The sequence below is a fragment of the Pseudopipra pipra genome, chromosome 26 (genome assembly GCF_036250125.1).
Source record: "Pseudopipra pipra isolate bDixPip1 chromosome 26, bDixPip1.hap1, whole genome shotgun sequence".
Classification (NCBI taxonomy): Eukaryota; Metazoa; Chordata; class Aves; order Passeriformes; family Pipridae; genus Pseudopipra; species Pseudopipra pipra.
The window spans coordinates 1336832-1361659 of NC_087574.1; the positions used below are offsets into that span (position 1 = coordinate 1336832).

Here is a 24828-nt window from a genome sequence, read left to right on the forward strand (position 1 = left end):
CTCGCCCCCCACTCACGGTCCGGCCCTGGCCGTGCCGGGGCCCCTCGGCCGCCGAGCCCGGGCGGGGGGCGCGGGGCGCATGCGCGGAACCCCCTCAGCCCGCGCGGGCCGGGGCGGGGGGACAGCGGGAGGGACGAACTGAGGGACAGGGACCGAGGGACAGGGACCGAGGGAGAGGGACTGAGGGACAAGGACTGAGGGACTGAGGGACAGGGACTGAGGGACTGAGGGACAACGGAGAGAGGGACTGAGGGACAGAGACTGAGGGAGAGACGGACTGAGGGACAGGGGGACACGGGTGGTGACAGCACGTGAGAGCACGGGGACATCTCCAGAACGGGACACCGGGAGAGGGGTGGGGACAAGGACACGGGGAGCAGGATGGAGACAAGGACACTGCCAACAGAACAGACACATGGGGACACTGGAGTAGGGCTGTTGACAGGGACACCAGGAGCAGGATGGGGACAGGGATAGGGAGAGCAGGACGGGGACACCAGGAGCAGAGTGGGGAGCAGGGTCTTAGGGAGCAGGACAGGGACGGGAGCAGGGTGGGATGAGGAAATCAGGAGCGGGACAGGGACAATGACACTGCAAGCAGGATGGGGACAGGGACACGGGGAGCAGGACAGGGACATTGGGAGCAGGATGGGGATGAGGATAGCAGGAGCAGGGTGGGGACAGGGACATGGGGGAGCAGGATGAGGACAGGGACATTGGGAGCAGGACAGGGACACCAGGAGCAGGATGGGAATGGGGGCATAGGGAGAAGGGGGAAACCAGGGACATCGGGAGCAGGATGGGGACAGGAGCAGGGCGGGAAATCAGAAACGGGGCAGGGACAAGGACACAGAGCAGGATGGGGACAGGGACACGCGGAGCAGAACCATGATGGGGACAGTGGGAGCAGGGCTGTGGATGGATACCGGAGCAGGATGGGGGCACTGGGAACAGGAAGGGGACAAAGACACTGGGAGGAGGATGGGGACATGGGGAGCAGGACAAGGATGGAGGCAGTGGGAGCAGAATGAGTGATAGGGACACTGGGAGCAGGATGGGAGTGGGGACACTGGGCAGGGTGGAGACAGGGAGACCAAAGCAGGGTGGGATGGGAGCATTAGGAGCAGGACAGGGACAAGAACACAGGGAACAGGATGGGGACAGGGACATGGGGAGCAGGACAAGAATAGGAACACTGTCATGTGCACAGGGATGTGGACAGGGACACCAGGAACAGGATGGGGACAGTGGGAATGGAGACAATGGGAATAGGGATGTAGACAGGGACAGCAGGAGGGGGGGGGGGGCACTGGGAGCAGGACAGGGACGAGGACAATAGGAGGAGGGCCGCAGCCGGGATCACCAGGAGCAGGATGGGGACAGGGACACTGGGCCCGGGGCTCATCCCACAAGGAGCCGGCTGCTCAAGGTGCCATGTGCCCCAGGGACCTGGGGATGGGGACAGACAGGGACAACTGGAGGGTCAGCACAGGGTCACTCATCACCGATGGCCCCGCTGTGTCCCAGTGCCGAGCCCTGCCCAGCTCGTGCCAAGGATGGAGCCCCCAGCACGCTCCGCGTGCCTCAGTTTACCTGCTCCGGGGCCCGGGCAGGGACACTCCCCGAGGCACCCGCGCCCAAAAGAGCTCCTTTGTGCGGGGAAATTCCAGCCGCATGGAAGGGGCCGGGGTGGGGGGGTCAGGGTGCAGCCGCACAGCCCCCATTCCCAGGGCAGAGCCGTTTCCGTGGAAAATTCCCAGCTCACGTGCGCGGGACCAGGTTTTCGGCTGCGAGGGCTCAGGCCCCGCCTGTGGGTCAGTGTTTTCCAGCCGCTGGGAAGAGCCTGCGTGAGAACCGGCTCCTTCCCACGCCTGCCCCGCCGCTCCCGCCGCCCTTTCCCGGGGTGACGGCCGGGTCGCTGCTCGGATCCGCAGGGATCCAGGGGGATGCTGGGATCCGCAGGGATCCATCGGGCAGCGCAGCCCCGCGGTTCTGCTCTCCGAGGGCAGGGAGAACCAGCGCTGATGCCCGTTGGTGCCTGGGTGTCCGCATGGGACCTCCAGCTGCGTTATCCAGCCCTGCAGAGCCCGGGGTGGGACGAGGGACGTCCCCTTCCTGGGACAAACCCGCCACGGAGCAGCTGAGCTGTCGGCTCCGGAGCCAGGGTCCACCCCGGAGCCCTAGGACGTGCTGTGCAGCACAGGCACTGCCACCCCCCCCACTGATCCTGCTGCAGAGCATCCAGGGACTGCTCCAGGACACGCCTGGCCTGGCCCCTGGGGGCCCAGTGTGGTGCTGGGCTGTACTGGGAGGGGACAAGCACCCCCAGCGAGACCATGGGGGTGCCAGGGTGGTGTCTTGCCTGCACCAAGCAGGGATTGAGCTCCCCCTTCCCCTTGGACAGAGGGGGAACACGCTGCCAGTGAGGCTCCAGTGCCAGGATGGATGTGGGAGGCAGTGGGGACCCTCCCAGCACTGCCTGGCAGGAATGGCTGAGCCCGGTGATAGGGCTGGAGCCTCGGCACCATGTGCCCTCCTGCTGGGAGATGGGATGGGGCCATGCCGGTGTCCGCAGGCAGGAAATCCTTCCCCTCTCTGTTTTCCAAGCTCCACTGGCCCTGAATTATCCCCCACAACATCCAGTTTCCACACAGACCCAGCAGGCAGCGGGATGGCTGGACATGCTTTCCCGTGGATGTTTCCTAACCTCCACGCCTGTGTCAGCCCAGCACCTCCCAGTTTCCACCAGCAGCTGGTAGGAGGTTGTCCTTGGCTTTACCCTCTGCTCCCGATGTGCTGCTGCCCTCAGAGCCACCTCGAGCCTCTCCAAGCGCAGGGATGTCCTGGGACAGGCTCCCAGCAGTGTCTCTGGGATGGACCAGGCTGCCAGGGCCAAACCCAGCACAGCAGCATCAGGGCAGGGCCAGCCCAGGTTGGGCTGGGGGCAGCCAGGGGCCAGGGAGGGCAGGAATGGGGCCATGCCGGTGTCCGCAGGCAGGAAATCCTTCCCCTCTCTGTTTTCCAAGCTCCCCGGGAGCTGTGAGCCAGCCCTGGTGTCACAGCACGTGCTCAGGAGTGACCCGGGGCAGAGTCCAGAGGCACAGCCAGGGCAGGGGAAAGGAGGTGGAGCACTAAAACCTCTCAGAGCAGGAGCAGCTGAGGAGATCCCTGAAAACTCAACAAGATCTAGTGAGAAAGGAAGAAAATTCAAGACAAGTTTTGTCCTAGGCTGACTGCTCTGTTTGCTACCACAGGCAGGAGTGGGATGACTTGATCCTTGGGGGTGGGACAGGGAGAATCAGAGCTGAGGATGGGGAAATGGGGGCTGAGGATGGGGGAAATTGGGGCAGCACATGCTGGGAGCACCGGGAAGGCTCCTCCAGCACTGCCATCTCTGAGCATGATCAGACCAAGCCCAGCCTGGAAGTTTGTACTAAATGTTTACAAGGGTTCAAAAAAGGGGTACAAAAAGGTCAAAGCCACACTCATCTCTCCTCCCAGGGAGCAGGTAGAAGCGTTGCCCTCCAGACTCCCCTCCCCAGAATCCTCCCCTCCTCAGCTGCCCCAAATGCCTGACAACACTGTTTAGGCCCAGCCCTCAGGAATCCCGACATATTCACAGTGCTCTGCTCCATGTGCCTGGAGGAGCTAATCCCAGGGGAAAACCTCCTTGCTGGAGGTCACAGTACAGAAAGGATCAGGGCTCTGGGCTGTTCCCCACACAGGGAATGCCCACAAATGGTCCATGAATGCCCAGGGAGACTTCCACAGCCATGGAAAAACAATCTGAGGAGCAGCTCCCCGCATGCCCTGAGCCTCCAGGAGCCAGGGCTGGGCAGGCAGGGACAGGGAAGGACCGAGAGCTGCCAGCCAGGGCTGCACGTTCACATGGGGTAGTTGAGAACAACGTCCTGCTTGGCCAGTTCCAGCAACATGGGGTCATCGAAGAACTTGCTGATGCTCACGTCCTCACTCAGGCCCTGTGGGTAACACAAGGCCAGGGTTACTCCCCACACAGCCACTCCACGGGGTTCCACCTAAAAGCCCTCGTGTCCTGCAGTAAGATAAACTTTTGGGCTCCAGAGGAGGCATGAGGTGCTTTTCTGCAGCTTGAAGGCATCTAACACCCCTCAGGAGGCTGTGAACGTGTAGTTGCTGAGCGTATCTACCACCTCACTGCCCTCCCATGGGGGAGCTTGATTCCTTCTGCTCCCTCTGTGGCCCTGGGAGCCCCTCCAGCCCCTCAGTCCAGCTCAGAAACCAGTTCCTGCTTTTTCTGCAGGACAAGGGGGATAAACCAGGCCACTGAGGAGTCAGAGAGGCTGGGGAGGGAGTGGGGCTCAGTGGAGGCCGCAGGATCCTGTTTTGGGCTGGAGTCACAGATGAGACTCCCACAGGCACTTAGAGGCAGCACTGGGGAAGCCCTGGGAAGACCTGGGAGCACTCTGGGAACACAGAGGGGACGTGGCACACTCAAGGGACAACACTGTAGCAGCTCAGCTGCTGGGCCAGAGGGACACTGCAGGGATTGCTCCCAGACGTACCTTCCTGCGCCGGGTCTTGATCATGAACTCCCGGGCCAGGTGAGGGGCCGGCTGCGGCTCCAGCGGCCGGATCACGATGCTCTTGTCCAAGGGGTCCCCAGGCACAATCTGGAACACAGGGCCAGGACATGAGAGTGCTGTTGGAGCTGGTTCAACCTCCTGGAGACCCCAAACTGCAACAGGAAACACCCCTGGGCCCTGCAGACATCCCCAACATCCCTTCTGTTCTCCTGGCACACACAAACTCATGTCACTGCTGGTGTTCATGCCTGGGGGAAGTCACCTAATACAGTGTTGAAAATCCAAGCCAAGGACATGTCCCACCTTCCCCAGGGGCTGGTGTAGCATAAGACCCCTAAAATAACCAGCCCAGCCCATGTGGGTCTCAGTCAGCACAACTCTCCCCACAAACCAGGCGTGTTTGTTCTTTCAGAGCTCAGCCTCGGGCTTTCACATCTTGACCTTTAGGCTCAGCCCGCAGCTGCTGCTCCCACCTGGCTGTACCCAAGTCACTGTGCACCTCACAGCAGTGGCTCCCACAGGACCTGACTTGTCCCAGACACAGAAGTGACCACAGAACAGTATTTCATCCCAAATTTTGTTTTCTACAGGTTTAAAACACCTTCTGTGAGAGGCAAAGCTCAAATGTGGCACCTCATGTCTTACAGCAGATCAGTGAATCTGACCCCTGCTCCAAGGCTCCTGCTCCCCAGGCTGCAGACTGCATCCAAACATTCCCTCCTCCTCAGGAGGATTCCTCTCCCTGGGCACTCCAGGACCCTGACACTCAGCCAGCAGCAGCATTCGGTGCTCCCTTGTTAGGACAAGGTGTGATGGGACTTGGAACAAAGCCCTGGCAGACATGGAACAGCTGGTGCACAAAGCCTCCCCAAAATCCTCTGAGGAAACTCTCCAGAGATGTTGTCCTGCCCTGTGTGAGCTCTGGCACTGACAGCACCTACCTGGTACCTGATCCTACCTGCCCCTCTTCCCTGTTTCCCCAGGACATGGACTCACCTGCCAGTGGTGGAAGACAGACAGGGAGAAGGCTTGTCCCTGCGTGTGGGTCCTCAAGTCGGTCTCAAACCCGAAGGAGTCAATGGCTGGGATGAAGGCTTTGATGGTGTAGAGAGGGGAGCCCGGGATCGGAGCATCCTGTGTCACGTGGCCTCTGCAAACATGTCAAAAGATTGGTCTTCCTAAATGTCACAGAACCAGGGAACGGTCTGGGTGGGAAGGGACCTTAAATCCTATTCCATTCCACTCCTGCCATGGGCAGGTTACTCCAAGCCCCATCCAACCTGGCCTTGGACACTTGCAGGGCTGAGGCAGCCACAGCTTCTCTGGGCAACCTGTGCCAGGTTGCCCCACCCTCACAGGAAAGAATTCCTTCCCACTATCTCATCTAACCCTGCCCTCTGGCAGTGGGAAGCCATTCCCCCTTGTCCTGTCCCTCCAGGCCCTTGTCCAAAGTCCCTCCCCAGCTCTCTTGGAGCCCCTTTAGGCACTGGAAAGGGTTCTAAGGTCCCCCTGAAGCCTTCTTTTCTCCAGGTTGAACCACCCCAGCTCTCCTAGCCTGTTCTTACAGGGAAATTGCTCCAGCCCTCTGAGCATCTTTGTGGCCTCCTCTGGACCTGCTTGAGCAGGTCCATGTCCTTCCCGTGCTGGGGGCCCAGAGCTGAGCACAGTGCTCCTGGTGGGGAGCACATCCCTTTGTGTATTCTCTCCTCTGACACTCAGGAAGAACCAGGCACAACCCACAGGCTGTGTGTGATCCCAGACATCCCCCCCACACAGCCGGGATCAGTCAGGAAGCTTTCAGCTGTCACTTCGTGCACACTTTGCCCTCACTTCACAAGCAGTGCCAGGGCTGTGGGAGTCTCCAACAACCCAGCTCCCAAAGCTGCAGCTCTGCAGCACTCCAGGGGATGGGAGCAGCTCACCTGCGCCGGGCCAGCACCGTGTACACGGCGGACACGCAGTCGGCGGGGGCCTGCACCTCCACGAAGTAATAGGGCTCCATCAGACGAGGGGTGGCCTGTGAGGAGACAGGGACACGACCCACTGAGCCTCCAGCACCACCAGCACAGCTCAAGCAAGACTCAGGGACTGGCATTCTTTGGTCAAACCCAGCGCCTGAGCAGGGATTGCAGGGCTCCTGCTGCCCTGTGGACACCCAAACAAACGTCATGGACACTGAATGGAGCTTTTCTCCTTCTGGTCATGAGTCATACGCTTCCCTCTCCCTCATGCCAGGCAGGAGCAGGGAGGGGAGAGCGAGGAGATGCACACCAGCTTCCACCCAGGCTGGAACGTGACCACTCATAGTGCAGCCCTTCAAGGGCACTGGAGACGTTACTGGATGGGTGAGTCAGTCTAAACCAGCACCCCCGGGGCAGGAGCCCAGCCCAGCCCATCACACACAGCAAAGCCTCACCATGAGGAAGGCAGAGTACACGACCCTGCGGGCCGTGGGGATGATCTGCCCCCCGCCCCTGTGCAGGGGCTCCTGCGCAATCACCGCGTCCAGGATCTTGAACTTCACGTTGCGGATCACTGTGAAGGGACAAGTGACACAGGGTGACCTGGGGGGATGTCCTCTGCCAGCACCAACTGCATCTCAACATGCCCCAACGCCCAGAGACACCAGCAGTTCTCCTAAATCTAATTCCAGCAGGGAAAGCACGACCACGTCGTAACGCTGCATGTCATAGAATCATGGAATGGTTTGGGTTGGGAGGGACATTAAAGCCCACCCAGTCCCACCCCCTGCCATGGGCAGGGACACCTTCCACTAGCCCAGGTTGCTCCAAGCCCCGTCCAACCTGGCCTTGGACACCTGAACGCTCAGAGATTAAATTCTTAATCAATCCTGTCATTAGTTCCACTTCCCCACAGGTCCCACTTACATTCATCACAGAGGGGCCCTTCCCTGGTCCCCCACTGGAAGCCCTGCACGATGCTGTCCTTCACTGAGCCCAGAAGGGACTTGTCCACCTACAGACAACAGACAGACAGACAGACAGACAGACAGACAGACAGACAGACAGCTTCAGAAACCAAACCTGCACCAGAAGCAGTAACAGCCAGACCCCAGTTAAAAGCCAGTTCCTAAAAGAGCAGCAATGTTCCCCTGTACCCTCAATGTCCACCCCTCCCTCTCACAGCTCAGGACCATCAACTTCAGAGCTTGGCACCCCAGAGCTATAGATTAAGGGTCCATATTTTGGTGCCCCTGAAAGGCAGGCCCATTTAGCTGACAAGTTTTAAGACATTGGCCCAAACAGCAACACCTGAAAAATAACAGCTGTGGTGGGGAAAGTGCAGCAGGTCTGAGCTGTGGCAAACAGTGAGCAGCCCAACTGCACCAGGGCCTTGCTGGAAGTTCTGGGAGGAGTGGGAACCTCCTGGTACCACGGGACAAAGGTCTCACTGAAGCATGACCCCCCCTCACCTCTGAGGGCAGTGTGTCATCTACCAGGATGTTTGGGCCAGTGGCATCCGGCCCAAAGGCCCAGATGGAACGGGCAGCCAGCAAATCCCAGTCGTACTTGGTCTGGAAGAATTCACCCAGCTTCTTCCTGATAGAAAAACAAGGGAAGAAACTGTAGGAAACAAGTATCTGACTTGCACTCATAATGTATTTGCAACCTTGCTCCCTTCAGTAATAAAATGGTCTCAGCTTTTACCTGGAACAGTCCATTTCCTGAGGTAGGGATGCTCATGGACAGGCTGGCAGCAATACCAAACAGGATCCCTGCCTGACACTGTGCACCCTGTAGATCCCAGCATTCCCTTTTTTCCCCAGTTATTTGCACCTAGATGGATTCCTGCTCTCCCAAATCAGTCATACCTGTTCCACGTTATCTGCACCACTTCGTTCTCAATGTCCTCTGCCAGTCCCTTCTCCAGGGGCTCAGCGATCATGGTGATCTTGTTCCTGAGGAGAGACAGTCCCAGTGAGGCCAGAGAGCGATGGGAATGGAGCTACTGGGAGGATCAGGCACTGGCAGCCCCTCAGGACAAGAAAGACGTTGAGGAGCTGGAGTGTGTCCAGGGAAGGGAACGGAGCTGGGGAAGGGGCTGGAGCAGCAGGAGCAGCTGAGGGAGCTGGGGGGGCTCAGCCTGAAGAAAAGGAGGCTCAGGGGGGACCTTCTGGCTCTGCAACCCCCTGACAGGAGGGGGGAGCCAGGGGAGGGTCAGGCTCTGCTCCCAGGGAACAAGGGACAGGAGGAGAGGGAACGGCCTCCAGCTGTGCCAGGGGAGGGTCAGGTTGGATACTGGGGAAAATTTCTTCACAGAAAAGGTTGCAAAGCCCTGGCACAGGCTGCCCAGGGCAGTGGTGGAGTCCCCATCCCTGGAAGTGCTCAAAAAATGTGTGGATGTGTCACTTGAGGACATGGTTTAATGGTGAACATGGTGGTGCTGCTACATTGACTGTTTGACTTGATCATCTTAGAGGGCTTTTCCAGCCTTACTGATTCCATGATTCTGGGGCTCTACAACTGCCCCCTGCCTCCAGCACAGTTAGGCTGATGAAACCATACATGCCCGTTGCTGTCACTGTCTCCTTGTAAACACAGACCAAGTGCTCAAGAACCCCCAACACCAGTAACCTGTCCCCAGCACAGGTCAATCCATGTATCCAGAAGGTCAAAGACTCACCTAAGACTGGGAACAACCTGGTCTGGTGGAAGGTGTCCCTGACCTTAGCAGGGCTTGGAACTGGATGGACTGTAAGGTCCCTTCCAACCCAAACCATCCTGTGATTCTATGAAGACTGGAACCCCTCTGTTCCCAGAAATCAGGCTGCCAACCATGGAGAGAGTATCAGAATAAAGGAGGGCAAGAAGAACCAGAAACCATGGGGGAACAGAGGAAAGCCATCTTCAGCAGATCTTGATTTCCCTGAAAATTCAAGCATGAAAATGTCCCATGCTCTCACATCTCCAAGGGCCCAGGGCATCACCAGGAAGGCACAAATCCAAGATTAAGTATGGACACGAGAAGACAAAGCTTTTGCTCATGAAATTGTTTGGGGAGTTACTGAAGGCAGCACTGGGCTCTGTGGCTCCTGCTCCCAGGACAACTCCCAGTCTGGGAAACACCCATAGAACTGCTGAGAAGGTGGGACAGGTAAAAAGGAGGATGTGGATCTGTATTCCCTCCATTCTGAGAGCTCCCACACAGCACAGGAACACCCCTGGGACTCCAGTGTGTTCCTGAGTTCAGCTCAGCTGGACACTTGTGTGGACAACAGCCAGAGGGAGCAGCTCCCCTGCAGGGGATGGACCCTCCCTCTGCCCCCCTCACCCACAGCCTCTTACTTCTTGTTGGGGGTCTCAGCAAAGCACTTCAGGGAGGACGTTTCCACCACTGTCTCACAGAATGTCACCACTGGATCGGCCACCTGGAACAACAGGTGTGTTTTCAGTCCTTTTTCGTTTGTAAAGAGACTGTTTGAAAGCCCTGAACACCTACAAGAAAAAACTGGTTCACCTGGCAGTGTTTTGTGCATGAACCACTGAGGCTTCACAGGCAGCTTCACTAATTCCTTCACTCAAATGAGACAGGAAGATTTAAACCTGATTCCAGGCATGAAAAATTCTGCTCAATTTATTTATTTGGTGCTAACCAAGCAATGGCTGAGGCACAGGAAAAGGCTGGATTATGGAAAACTCTTCTCTAAGGCAATTTTCAGTCTCTCAATCCCATTGGTGTGACAGTCAGGCTGTAAGAGGCACTTCTGCACCCCAACAGCCCTTTTTTTTTTTCCCTTTTACAGGGATGTGACAAAATCCATGTTGTATGTTCAGGTAGGTTCATTTTCCCATCCTTCTGAGACAGGGGAACAAAGCCCTGGTTTTCCAGGGTTTCCAGCTGGGAAAAGCCCCTCTCTCACCCCCTCACCTTGATGTCAATCTCGGAATACATCTTGCGCAGGTCGTGCATCACACAGTCCAGGTACAGCTCCCCTGTCCCCAGGATCACGTGCTCCCCAGACTCTTCCACCTGGAAGAGAAGAGAGGGGTTCAGCTGACAACATTCCTGCTCACAGCTCCTGCCTCCCAGGCTCCTACTTAAGCCTGAGGAAGGATCAGCTGGTTAGGATCAGAGCATCCCAAGGAAAGCTCCTGCAGCCTTTTCCAGCAGGAAGTGCTGCAGAAAGCTGCTTCCCTGGCACAAGGGGTGTTTTTCTGCTGGATTTATACTTTTCTGCTATTTCCACATAATTTATGAGATCAACATGCAACAGCATGAAAAGACCCACAACAAACATAACGACCCACAGTAAAAAATTAACTACTTTTAAGATCAGCCCAGAAGTTGCCCCCACCACAGGCTGGAAACAGTCACACAGAGAATCACGGAACAGCCAGGGCTGGAAGGGACCCCTGGAGATCATTTAGTCCAACCACCCCCAGCAGTACCTTAGTTGTAAGGGAGGGGTAACTCTTGTTGACTTTCCTGAGACCATCCAGCATTTTGGGGAGCTCTGAGGGGTTCACTGGCTCCACTGCTATTTTGATGACAGAGGTGGTGTTGAACTTCAAGGGTCGGAAGATCTGAGCCTGGAACCAGAGAGGACAAAGAGCTGAAAGTGCATCACAGAAGCCCACAGAGTTGGACACAGCTGCTCCCTGTCCCTCAGTGGCTCTTGTGCCTCAACATCAGAGCCATGAGGATTCTTCAGCCTCCCCAGGGGAGCTTTTGGGATGCCCTCCATCACCCTGCCTCCCTGGAAGGCTGGGCAATGCCAGCCATGCAGGTACCTCCTCATTGCCCCGGGGCTCTGTCACGGTCGCTGTCTTCACGATGGGCTGATCCACACCCTCAATCAGCACCCAGTTGCCAGCAGGAACCCTGTTCACCTCAATGTGATACCTGCAAGGCAGGAGAGCCCCACTGCAGCCTCAGGCCTTCCAGTGCCCTCCTCCTCCCTGTCCCTGCAGCTCTCCCTGCCTCCCAGCCCCTCACCTGACTCAGGTGACTCCCCTCCCCAGTGAGCCCCTTGCCAGAGCTTTCCATACCTCGCTACCGAGATCCAGAGGCGTCCGACGGTGCAGATCTGGGAATCCTCCTCGTCTTCCAGGGTGTAGTTTTCTCCAAGGACCTTCACAGGCTGTCCAGCGTGAATGGTGCCACTGAGCACCCTGCCAAAGGCGTGGAACTGGACACCATCATCAGTGCTGTACATTTTTGTTGTGTGACACATCAAGGGACCCTTCCCGTGACAGAGAGAGAGAGAAATTAGCTTCTTCCAAAGCACAGACAAGAAACACACACAGACCTGGCAGGACTGGACTTTGATGATCCTTGTGGGTCCCTTCCAACTCAGGATATTCTATGATTCCACGATTCGTGTATAAAAAGGATTAATGGGCTGGAATTTAGGAATACTTCTTCTGATTTGCCAATTCCTTCATTTCTTCCCACTGGAGGTCCTACATTTCCTTGCCCTGTGTGGAAACCCCTGGAACAACCTTGGTGGACTGTTCTGGAGCTCCCATCCCTCCTCCTGCAGAGCAGCAAACGGTTGTTGGGACAAAGCCATGAGGAGAAATGTCACCTGCTGGCCTGCAAACCCACCCAGGGCAGAGCACCTGAGCCCCCACAGACCACAGCCTCCAGTCCCACAAGGTCACTCCACCCTGGTGATGTGGTGACAGTCACCAATGTGGAGTGTTTGTGGATAATCACAACTCATTAAAATAAGAGACTCATTTTCTCTGCAGAAATCAGAGCAAAAGTCACAGGCAAATTCCTCCCTCAGCTGCCGGCGTTGGTGGCTCCAGACAACTCGGAGTGACAGCTCAGTGCAAGCTGTTTGAGGAGGAAGGTTTTGCAGGGCTTTCAGAGGAAAGGTGCTGACTAACTAATGCAGGGTTATTTTTATCAGCACAGTTCAGATCAGTTTTCTCAGTTTGGGAAGAGAATCAAACTTCAAGGAAAAGGGACAAAAAGGCAACAAAAGGACACAAAACCACCCTGCAGCTCTCCCACGTGCTCTGGAGTCCTGACCTAGTCCTGTTCTTCTCTGAACACTGTCAAACAATTCCCTCTCTCCAGGGCTGCCCTGGTAGGCAGCTGAAGCTCCTCGGAGTGAGAAGATTTGTGCCAGTGTCGGATGAGAGGTTTCAGAGTGCTGTGAGTGAAATCTGTGCAGATGGCTGGCTGGGAGGCAGCTGCTCTGTGAGGGCAGGGAGAGCAGGGCCTGTTTGCCTTGGGTTTGGACACTCAAAATAAACACAAGTTTCCTTACGTCGGGGTCACATTCACTCATGGCCTCGCCCAGGTCCGAGTCCACGCCGCCGGTGTAGGTGTGCTCGATCTTCGTCTTGGCCCCCACCTTCGGGGAGGGGATGTGCTGCACACACATGTCCACGAAGCCTGGAACAGGGACACTTGGTGAGGACAGGATTAACCAGTGTGGAGGAAAGAAATAGATCCCACAAGCACAAGGCAAAGCCACTGTGACCACAGCGCACCCACAGCAGTGGGGAGAGGTGAGCGGTGGGTAGGTGGTTTAATGGTTTATATTTGGAAAGCTCAGCAGGGTCTGTGCAAGTGAGCACCCCATGGCCAAAATATAGCCCTTAACTGTTGGTGGGAGGTATTGGGGTACAGGGAAGATTGTGGAGGGGAAGACAAACAGCTTTTACCTGTGAACTCCCCAAAGAACTTCTTGCAAACCAGCCGCAGGAGGGGCCGAATGTTCAGCTTCAATTCCTCTTTGGTCAGGTGGATACCAAGTTCATCCAGGGTCCTGGGCAGGGTCGTGTCCACATCCCCCACCACCTGCAAGACAAGAAGCCCCACTCTCACTTCAGTGGGGGGATCCAAGCCAGTAACTCCCAGGTGCAGGTTCACACATCACCCACAGGGATCTGGACCTGCACTGGTTTAGAGCTCACATGAGAGCCAGATGGGTCAAATCACAGGATCATGGAATCATTAAGGTTGGAAAAGCCCTATATATACACAACCACTAGACCAAGTCCACCACTAATCCATGTGCCCAAGTACCACATCTACATATTTTTGGAACACTTCCAGGGATGGGGACTCCACCACTGCCCTGGGCAGCCTGTGCCAATGCCTAATCACCCTTTTGGTGAAGAAATTTTCCCCAATATCCAACCTGACCCTCCCTTGGCACAGCTTGAGGCTGTTTTCTCTTGTGCTGTCCCTTGTTCCCTGGGAGCAGAGCTCCCAGGCTCCCCCCTCCAGTCAGGGAGCTGCAGAGTCAGAGGGTCCCCCCTGAGCCTCTTTTTCTCCAGGCTGAGCCCCCCCAGCTCCCTCAGCTGCTCCTCATCAGACTTGTGCTCCAAGTCTTTGCTCCAAGTCCAAGCACTACCACTTGGCTGCTATCAGGGCACACCAGGAACACTAAGGGCAGTTCCATTTACTGCAAATACGGGGCTGCATTTGCAAGGAACAATTGTTATGGAGTTTGTCACTGCTGCTCTGCACCCCCAAATCAGCCCTTGTGAAGATCACGCTGCAGAACGGGACAGAAGAGTCCCACGGGCACCAAACTTGCCACCCAGTGCCCAGGCCCTGGCTGCTCCTGGCTGGAGAAAGAGAGAAAAGACAGGAGAAAGAACTACCACATACCTGAGCCAAGATCTTGTACAGGGGCTCCAGAATGAACTCCACAAAGCTGCGCTGGGAACTGCTCGTCGGGGCCTTTTTGGTGAACTTGCGGCTGTTGGAGACCAGGGGATACATGAGGAGCAAGAACTGCAGCCTGGAACCACCCCTACACGGCCTCTGCTCCTGCCAGGTTATCCTCTTCTCCCTCCTGAGCCCCAGGAAACTGTCAGGGCCAGGCTTACTCCAAACAAAGGCCAGAGGAGCCTCTCTGCTCCTGCTTATGGGATTCAGGAGGACCACGTGGATTCCCACCAGGCAGGAGGCCTGACTCAACCCTTCCAGATAGTACTGCATCACAGGATCAGGTTGGAATGACCTTGGGTGGTCATCTAGTCCACATTTTACAGGGAAAGAGGGAAAAACCCAGGAAAAGAGTAACAGACATTCAAACAGGGTTCTTACGTCTTCGGGTTGAAGTAGATGTCACCCCAAAGCCGCTTGGCAAACTCCTGATAATTGATGTCTCCTAAAGGGAAAAAGCAAATGGCGGAATCAGATGTATTTCTCTCAGCTTGGAAATCTTTACTTTTTTGGCTTTTAAAACAGCCCTGAGGATTCGATTTAATGAACTGATGCTGGTGAGTGAACGCCAGGTCCCAATTCTGAGTGAAAGATTAAGCCCTGACCTGGGGAGACCAGGCAGAGGTGAGGAGAAACAGCCCACTGAGGATGTCCCCAGCAGCCCAGGGACACTGAAGTTCACAGACTGGAACACTCCAGCTCTCTCAGCTACCCAGGAGGTCAGAGCTGAGGAGCACTGGCTGCCAGACACTGCGCTGCAGGAGCCCAGCCACATCTGCTGCACTTCCAAACGGGAACGCTGTGACTGACACTGCAGTGCCAAGGTGCTGGGCTGCCCTCCACCCCTCAGGCTCAGCACCAGCATTTTCTGTCCTGCTGAACATCTCCAGGTTCCTCTCTCTTTCTCAGCCAAACACCCAGTGCTGAGGGAACAGAGCAGTGCTGGCTGTCTCAGTGAATTTACAAATAACAGGACACGATGAAAACCTACAGCAGTTTCCAAACAAGCTTTGGCTGTGGGCAGATGTGTGAGCACAAGGAATTTTATGGTGGCTGTTATTTGGACACTTAAACCGCTCTAACTCCTGTCAGCTGATGTGTGGTGGCTGCACACACAATCCCTGATGACCAGAATCCAATATTCCCGACTTCAAGTACCCCAGCAGCTCCTTCTTGCCCCACATGAGTGGCATCTCCTGCTGACTGTGCTCTTCTCAGCCCCCCCAAAGATGGGGTCTCATCCCAGCAGGCTCTGAGTTAATGCTGTGACACCCGGGGAGCTCATTTACTGCTCCAAACTCCCTGACAGTCCTGACACTCCGGTCCCTGACCTCTACAACTTCATCCTCCCTCAGGCCAATTTCTTTGCAGGAGCTGGGCCAGCTGCTTTACAACCTCCTTCTTCCCCCCCTCATGGCTCCTACAGATCCCTGAATTCCCCAGTGGGAGACTTCAAAAACCTGGGCTGTGCAGTTGCCCGTGCCAGCACAGAGCCCACTGCTCCACACAGCAGATTGCCCTGAGTGGGCACCTGGGGAGCAGGAAATTACATCAAAGACAGAGAAAGACAGTTTCTTAAAAAAGAATGAGGGCAAGAGTGCAAAACCTTCTGGGCCAAGCTTGTGCCCAGCTGCAGCCGAGTCTCAGACTCCGGAGAGTTTTGGGAAAAGGCAGGAAGAGCTTAACTGCTTCTCTCCTGAGCTGCTGATAAGGAGGCAAAGCACGACTCACACACCTGCCTTCAACTGCCAGAGCAGGGCTTGTTATTCCTGCTTTAGGGTATGTATAAAATCTTGGCTTCTCACTCAAGAAACATTTATCAGGAGAAAATACCCAGCTAAAACTGTATTTCTGCTTTCTGCCCTCCAAGGCTCAGCTCTGCAGTTCCTCCCATGTCCCACCAATTCCCGAACACAAACACTGGCCATCTCCGTGCTGGGAAAGCTGCAGGGCTTAGAAAACCTCAACAAAAAAAGGTTGGGGAATGAGATGTTGAAGTGCACCAGGTTTCTGGATAATCCTCACCATATGTGTCTGCATAAATCTTTGCAAAAGACCCCAGCGTGAAGCAGATGCTGTACTGCGAGCTGGAGAAACACACGTTCCCCAGAAGGGGAGACAGTACCAGGTTCTCATCAGTGGAATACATGCTGAGAGGAGGAAAACAAACCCAAATCAATGTTATGAACCAAAGGAGACACTCCAACCCACCTCCCACACCCAACAGCAGTATGTGACAGGCAGGGTTCCTGCATTGCCAAGCAGCATCTTTAAGCTGCAGCTCGTTCGCCATCGGAATTTCAGGGTCAGGAACATTTTCTGCCTAGAAACTTGAAAGCATTAATGTGCAAAGATTTAAAGATCCTGGAACTAAAAAGTTACCAGCACAAGTGCTTTGGATTTTTTTGCCTGGGGGAGGTTTTCTTTCCCTAAAAAAAGCATCCAAGTTGGTCAACCAAGTAAGGGAAAAGATAATATAAGGGCAGAATTTAATCAAAACAGTTTTAATGAGCTCACGGGCAAGCCAGGATGAATTACCCTCCTCCCAGCTGCCTGATGCCACCACACACTGAACAGAGACAAGCCAGGAAGCCCATGTGCAAATCCACATACATTTGAAGGGCAGAAGGTTGTTAAAGAAACTCCCTGGATGCAGAATACACGGAAATGATGCATGGCTACCAAAATGTCCCTCCCTTCCCTGAGCAGGGCTGGCAAGGAGATTTGATTATATCAGTATCATATCTTTGTTCAGGGGTGGGAACAGCAAGCCCTCCTGGTTTTTTAGCAAATATTTAGGAGCTTTGAGACATCTCAACCTCCAGTTTGGGATACAATCTGGATAATTTCTGGATAATTTGAGATATTTGGGAACACAGAAGCTCACTGCTCTGTCCCTACTTCTTAATGAAGGACAAATAAAATAGGGGGGAAATGAAATCCCATGAAGCTTGTCAGGAAGAGCCTATCCTCCCTAATTCAACATATTAGCTGAAATAAATTTCCAGTGGTTCTTCCTGCCCCATTTTCTCTGACTCAACGTATCAAGAGACAAACTAATGGGTTTTCAGGCATACACAGAGAGAAGCACCTGCAGTGGGAACCCCCCTCACCTGATGAGACCATTAACTTCATCTACAATGTGTCTGAGTTTGTAATAAGCATCTGTTGGGGGCAGTTTGAGCTCCAGGATGAGCCGGTCGATCTTGTTGATGCACACGGTCACTGCCAACCTCTCCTGCACCGCGTGCTTGATCAGCCGCTCCGTGTTCAGCATCACCTGCAGGGAACAACCAGCTCAGAGCCCCAGGAAAGCCTCCATGAAATGCTATCTGGGGCGTGAGGGGCAGCCAGTGACCCCTACACTGCTGCCAGGCTGCAGAAAAGCCCAGGCTCAGCCACCAGCGATCAGCTAATCCTCCCGAAGCTCAGAGATAGCTGCTGACCCAACTGAATTCCTTGAATCCAAGCCTGTGGACATCTCTGGTATAAATAACCTGCTCAGTTTTAGGTATCATGGGGATGGAGATGCACATAAGTTGAGTAATCAGCCTACAGGCCACACGAATCACATCAGCCTGGACACAGGAGCCAGAGGCGTCACTGCCTGTTTGGACGGAAAACTCACTTCCCAACCTGTCCTCCAAAAAACCTTCACCCCGGCAAGCTGAACCCAACCCAGGCCCTCATGCTAAGGCAGGAGCAGAGACTCCAGAGAAGAGATGCTGAGGATCACCCCTAGGAGAAGCTGGCACTCACCCCCTCAGCTGCATCGATGAAGAGCACGACGCCGTCCGAGATGCGAAGGCCGGCTGTGACCTCGTCGGAAAAATTGACGTGACCTTCAAAACCACAGAGAGGCAGTGAGTGGAGGCAGAGAAAGCCTTGATGCAGCAGCACAGAGGGTGGGAAGCTCTGCAGATTCCTGTGGTTGCTGGTACCCAGGGAGGTAGAACAGAGATGGCTTCCTCTCCAGACAGGGACCCGGGAGCAGCTGTCAGAGCTCCCCACGGGGATTCAACTTCAGCTTTAATGCTTTTTTTTGAGAATATCCACAACAACTTGATTAACAGGCACTTTTCCTCACATTTGTTACTGTTTTTCTCACAGCTCTTTGCAAGTACTTCAGGAAAAGGAGGAAGATTTCTCCTCAGCAAAGACAACAGATGCCTCTCCCTGCAGCCTCCTCCTCCTGCTCTAGCCTCCCTCAGCCTGAGCTGTAGCTCAGCAGATGTGTCCCAAGACCCTCTTTCCTAAAGTTTCTTAAAACAAGTTGATCTGTGATTATGTTCCCTCCAGAGGAGCCTGTCAGAGGCTCAAGGGAATTTGCTGAGTCTTGCTGTGGGGCAACAGCATTTGAGCAAAGCACAATCCCACTGCAACACCAGGAAAAGCCAATTTACCTGTGCTGTTTGTATTCTGGAGTGAAACACCCTTTCAGCCTCATCAGCCCTCAATCAGGCCAGCTAATCACAAACACAGGCCTGACTTATTCCTGCCCATGGCAGGGGGTGGCAACTAGATGGTGTTTAAGGTCTCTTAACCCCAAACCATGCTGTGACTGCGTGACTAAGGGCCAGCTGCAGTTGTTACTGCTGGAAGTGACTTCAGAGGAATGAACTCAGCTAAAGGTTCAGGACCAGGCTGGAATCAGCTATAAAAAATACAAAACAAAGCCAAGTGGTTCCCAAAGCAGGATTTTCAGGATTGCACAATCACCTGGGGTGTCAATGATGTTGAAGAGAAAAGATTTTCCTTTGGTGTCTGGCAGAACAATCGTCACTGGGGTGCTCTTGATCCCCACTCCCCTCTGAAACACAGGAAAGCAGGATTAGCAGGTCAAAAGTAAATACAGCGATCACCATGTGCAGATGTAGAAGGTGACCAAGCAAAAATCAGAAAGATGGAAAGAAGTTAACATCCATCCAGAACATGCTGTTACTCCCAGGGAAGGAATAACAACGTCAGATCACTGCAGTACCCAGCCCAGCTGCCCCAGTTGTACTGGTTCATACTGGTGAGCCACCACTGCACTGATGCCAGCTGAGGAGGCACAATATGCAACACCAGACACAGAATGTGCATGTTTGTCTGTGCTTTCACCCTCTGCTGCTGCCAAGTTACACCTCAAAGTGCAAGACTTGATCACACTGAGCATAAAGTAGAGCGTTAAGATGAAGAGAAAAAAATGCTTCATAGGATTGTTCTGGTCATGACATAAAATAAACCTCCCACTCATGTCCAACCACATGGAGCCAGCTAAGGAAAAGGAGGAGAAATGTATTTATTTTGAAACAGTTTTTCTCCTCATCCATAACTGCTGCAAACCTCTTCCCCCTCTTTCTCTCAAAACAAATAAGAGTTACCCACATGCTGGGGTGACTCTGCTGTAGGTTTAACATCACAGTTTATAAATCATCCATGGAGACGAGGGTTGTGGGAAATGGAAGAAAGCTGGACCAGGGATCTTACTGAGGCAAATAAGAGGAGCAGATAAAGAAAATAACCAAAATGTGAAAAGCACAAAAAGGTGTTAAAATAGACAAGAAAACTGCCTACTGTAACTGAGTAAAGCATGAGACAACTGGATAAAATCACTGCAAGACCACTCACCTCTTGCTCTGTGAACAATATATCAGTGTAGCAGAGCTGCAAAGGCAAAACAAGAGTCAGAACATCACATTTTGGTCTCAAATAATAAATCTGAAGCAGGACACACAGTAACTCGGACACACAGTTAAGGTGGTTGAGTAAGTGACAGAGGCGGAGGTAGGACTGAGCTCTGGCTTTCCAGTCCTACATTCCAGTCCCTGAATCACCTTGTCCCCAGGCACATGGGATGTAAAAGCCTCCCTCAGGGTGCAAAAGCCACCTCATCCCTGTTCCCAGGGCAGGGCAGGAATAGAGCAGGAGCTCACTCACGTCCTGGTCATAGCGCTTCCGGATCTCCGGGTGCGTCTGTTCTATCAGGCAGTCGACAAAACATGTCTGGGAAAGAGAAGGGAAAGGAGGTGACTCCACTCAGACAGGGACAAACACAACCCGAGCCCTCCTGCAGCAGCACAGAGAACCTTGGGCACGTTATTGTAAAACCTACAGATTTAACCTACGAGAAAACCTACAGATTTCACAAGGGCCTGGAGGGACGGGACAAGGGGGAATGGCTTTAAGCTGAAGAAGGGCAGGGTTAGATGGGATATTGGGAAGGAATTCTTCCCTGTGAGGGTGGGCAGGCCCTGGCACAGGTTGCCCAGAGAAGCTGTGGCTGCCCCTGGATCCCTGGAAGTGTCCAAGGCCAGGTTGGACGGGGCTTGGAACAACCTGGGCTAGTGGAAGGTGTCCCTGCCCATGGCAGGGGGTGGCACTGGATGGGCTTTAAGGTCCTTCCCACCCAAACCACTCCATGATCCTATAAGCGAATCAGCAAGAGGAGCAGAAGGTGCTGCTGTGGACAGATGGCAAAGCAAACAACAGAGAGGTCACCATTACTATCACTACACTTTGGATGTTCCCAGTACCTTGCCGTGGTGCAGGTGCCCACACAGAGTCACATTCCGGATCAGCTCCGAGTTGTCCATGAGATCTGCCAGGAAACTGAAGGAACAAAACACAAAAGACTGTTGGAGGCTCCTGCCGTGTCTAAGAAAAGCAGGTGCCATCTCAGCCACGCTTTCCATCCACGGTGCCCCCTGAATCCTCGCCAAACTCCCATCCCGCCGGTGCCCTGCGGGGGAAGAATCCCACTTCCCAGATGGGGAGGACAAGAGAGTTGGAGTCCCAGACAGATGGCAGTGGGTGGGAGGAGACGGAGCCGGCAAAGCTGCCAGCGATGGAATATTATTGAATATTTTTCTTCTCTTCCAGTCAGTGCTGGAGCAAAAGTCACATCCATGCACTCAGATGATGAAGCACTTCCACTCAAACCGTGGCAGGCAGTCAAGTAAATCACCGTGCTGGATAACAAGCACCCCACAGAGCTTTGGAAGCAGCCAGGGGGTCCACAGGCCATTAATTCTGATTTTCAGGTCTTAAAACAGTGACATTCCAGGGACTCAAGGAAACAGCAACGGAATTTAAGTCTTTTTGGAACCAGCAACCAAGCTGGGTAATGATGGGCCAAGTCACTTCTGCAGGGATCCTGGCCAAAAGATAATTGAGAGCCTAAATTGCCAACCCTAAAAAATAATGGGAGGCTATAAAACATGCAGCCACTGCCACAGGCCCGCAGAGAATAAGTGCTGTCAAATCACCTCCTTTTTAAACAGATTAAGTTTTCACTGATGCAGTAGACTTCTTAACGTAAAACATTTCGATTAAGAGCTAAAAAATACAGAAATCAATACTAACCCTGATTAAAAGCTTGCTAATTGGTATGAAAATAAGGCTGAATGGGAAATCGATACCCAACTTGCAGGTTTCTGGCAACGTCCCACAAGGAATTTCTCTGGGCCCCATCCCTAACCATTTATATCAACAAACAGGGCCAAAAGGAATTAATTACAAATGGGATGAACAGCTCACACAGGGAGCAGGGAATCAGTGGATAATGACTGAGCCAAAGGAACTGCTGAGGAAAACCAGCCCCAGCAGCTCTTGGGCTCTGCTCTGGTTCTGTTGAATCCCCCTGGGCACCGAAAACAGCAGGGATGGACCCTCCCAAAACAGCTCTGGGAATTCCTGAGTGAGCACCAGCTCCAGGAACATCCTGTTCCCTCTGAAAAACAAGAGGCTGCTGGATGCCAAGCAGAGGGACTGCTCACACTGGGGCTGCTGCTCAGCCGTTCCTGTTTCTGGGATCCACACAGAGAGACCATTAAAACCTGGGAAAAGCTCTGACTGGCCATGAAGTGGCACATGGAGAGATGAGCCCAAGGACACTCCCACAGCTCCATCTGCTCATCCCAAACACGGACAGCACAAACACACTGCAGCAGGGGACACAGACCCTCCACCCACCACAGCACTCAAAAATGCTGATGCCAAGATCAGATTCTTAATAGAAAAAGCAAATTACGTTTGTTGTTCCACATCAAACTTGTATGAGATGTTATCTTTAAGTTAGTTTGAATTTTTTTCCAGAGATTTTCTCCCAATCCTGGTGTCCCAGGGGCTGCTTTGGGGTACAACCAGCAGGCACCACCACGCCCATGGTCCTGGTGACCTGCACAGAGCTCTGCACTCACCCAACAGCAAAAGAATTCCCAGTGGGAGATCCTCCAGGATAGATGGGGTCTAATTTGAGACTGGGATCAACCTAAAATGTCCCAATATGACATGTGCCACATGAATATTTAACAGGTTGCCCAGAGAAGCTGTGGCTGCCCCTGGATCCCTGGAAGTGTCCAAGGCCAGGTTGGATGGCGCTTGGAGCAACCTGGGCTGGTGGAAGGTGTCCCTGCCCTTGGCAGCGGGTGGAACTGGGTGGGCTTCAAGGTCCCTTCCATGTCAAACCATTCCATTAGTATTTCCTGAGCCACAAGAGGCTCTGACTATGGAACTTTATCTCAACCTTGAGATGAGATTCCCCCTCTGTGTCTGAGCCCTGCCCTGTGCTGGGGAGGGAAAACGTCTGGGAAATGGTCTGTCCTGCATTTCCTTCCTCTTGTCCTTGGTTCAGAACCCGGGAAGCAGCTGCTGGGGTCAGTCAGACACCAAGCCAGAGCCCTCCAAAAATCTGCCACCCCTCCCAGTCTAGAGCAGGACCCCTCAGGGCAGGGGGGACCAGCAGTGGTGACAGCTCGAGCTGACCCCCCCAGCACTCACTCCATCTCATAGACAGTGACTGGCAGCGTCTGCTCCATCAGGGAGAACTTCTTGGTCTTCACAGGTTTAATAATGGGCTCTGAAACAAGAGAAAGAACAACAAACTGCACCCAGAGCCCCCAAACCAGGAACAACCTCCAGGAACAGGGAGTTTTGCCATCAAACCCCCAGTTTTCCAGCTGACAGATTCTCTTTATCAAAGCAGCTGCAGGAGAGGGTCACTGCAGGGCCCTTCCAACACAAATATTCCAGTGTAAAGGGATCAAAGAAGATGACTTAAATGTATTTAACTTCTCCTTAAACATCTTTCAAGTCTCTGCTGATTGCTGCTTTTGTGTTTGGGATTTGGAACAACCACGAGAGCCCAAACCTGCACACACCAGACAAACAGGAGTCTGTGTGTGTTCCTGGGGCTGTGAGGGAGCTCCAAAAGGGCAGCACAGAAGAGAAACCCATTTCCCTCCCTCCCCACTCACCAGTGAGTGGCTGTGTGTCCTCCTCCTGCACGATGGTCTCCACCTCAGGCCCGTACACCTCCTCAGCTGTGGGGTAGTACTTCTTGTCCTCGTGGAGCACCACCTCCATGCCAGGGTGCTCCTCGTCGTGCTCCCCCATGTCATCGTCATCATCATCATCCTCCAGCTGCAAACAGGGCCCACCCTCAGCTCAACCCCAGCCAGGGACCCACAGCACCTCACAGAGGTGCCCTGGGAGCAGCTCCTGGGAGAGCAGTACAGCCCTTCCTCAGGAAAATGAACAGCCCCTGGGCTTGCAGAGACACCAGCACAGGCAAGGACTCCAACACCAGCTCACACACAACACAACACCCCCCATCCCACACAGACCCACAGGAGATGGGAACTACCTCCTCCTTCCCTCCGTGGCTCAGCCCCTTTGCTCCCCCCACCCTCCTCCTGCCCCCCTGGTGTCCCTGGGGTCTCTCTCTGCCTCCCCCCGGGGGGATCTGGCTCCTGATGCAGCCTCAGCTTCTGAGAAGACCCCGAAAGGGACAGGGAACCTCCCCGGGACTGGCACCACCACGTAAACACAGGCCGGCTGCAGGAGCTCCCAGTCCCCACCGTGACCCCAGCAGGACCTTTACCTTCCCCTTTCACCCCGGGCACACATCTGGTGAGTCCTTTAAATCCCAGCCCCACCCCGACCCCGGGGACGAGATCCCAGCCCCGCGGCCGGGCCATCCCCCCCTCACCTCATCCAGGTCCTTGGCCTCCCGGCCCAGCTCATCATCGTCATCGTCCGAGTCCAGCTCGGGCCCGATGTAGTTCCCGAACTCGTCGTACAGGTCGGTGTCCATGCTGGGGGCGGGGGGCGGTGACCGAGTGCCCGCCCGCAGGGCCCGCGGCCGCACCGGGGCACCGGCCCTGGGCCTGCCTCTGACCCCGCTCCGACCCGCTCCCGTCCCCACCCCGAGCCCCCGCTACCGCTCCCTCCGCTCTCTCTCCCTCACCCGCTCCCGCTCCTTTCCCGTCCTCGTTCCCTCACCCGTTCCCTGTCCTTCTCTCTCTCTCTCTCTCCCCCCCTCACCCGTTCCCGTCCTCGTTCCCGCTTCCTTTCCCTTTCCCGTTCCCTCTCCCATTCCTTTTCCCGTTCCCTCTCCCGTTCCCTTTCCCGTCCCCGTTCCCTCTCTCCCCCTCACCCGTCCCGGTCCCGCTCTCGCCGGCGCCGCCGCTACCGAAGGCCCCTTGGGCTGCCCGCGCCGCCTGTCACGACTGAGCCTCCCGCGCCCTCCGGCGGCGCCGGGCCCGCGGGGGAAGCACGGAGGTCGGGCCCGGTTCGGTTCGGGTTCGGTTCGGGCTCGGTCCCGGCGTGTCCGGGGGCCGCG

The 24828-nt window shown here is 54.8% G+C and overlaps 1 protein-coding gene across 1 annotated transcript; it reads right to left on the minus strand.

Annotated features, from left to right (window-relative positions):
• Positions 1–3423: 3423 nt before the first annotated feature.
• EFTUD2 (elongation factor Tu GTP binding domain containing 2) lies at positions 3424–24745 on the minus strand. The gene is made up of 28 exons (XM_064636381.1): positions 24643–24745; positions 24196–24301; positions 23462–23627; positions 22986–23064; positions 20741–20816; positions 20145–20210; positions 19836–19871; positions 18942–19032; positions 17982–18064; positions 17336–17502; positions 16248–16372; positions 14604–14667; positions 14163–14253; positions 13208–13343; positions 12808–12935; positions 11576–11769; positions 11318–11429; positions 10976–11116; positions 10455–10556; positions 9872–9954; positions 8398–8484; positions 7999–8125; positions 7454–7541; positions 6982–7100; positions 6488–6582; positions 5562–5715; positions 4545–4652; positions 3424–3980 (listed from the first exon to the last, which is right to left on the minus strand). The coding sequence occupies exons 2-28, from the start codon at positions 24298–24300 to the stop codon at positions 3885–3887; spliced, it is 2919 nt and encodes a 972-aa protein (XP_064492451.1). The 5' UTR covers position 24301; positions 24643–24745; the 3' UTR covers positions 3424–3884.
• Between the last annotated feature and the right edge of the window lie 83 nt (positions 24746–24828).

Excerpts from the sequence above, each read along its gene's own strand:
- EFTUD2 (XM_064636381.1), bottom strand. The coding sequence starts at position 24,300 with ATGGACACCGACCTGTACGACGAGTTCGGGAACTACATCGGGCCCGAG. Across the intron at positions 12,936-13,207 it reads GTTCTTTGGGGAGTTCACAG|GCTTCGTGGACATGTGTGTG; the intron begins GTAAAAGCTGTT and ends TCCCTGTTCCAG. Across the intron at positions 11,117-11,317 it reads AGCCCCGGGGCAATGAGGAG|GCTCAGATCTTCCGACCCTT; the intron begins GTACCTGCATGG and ends CTCTGGTTCCAG.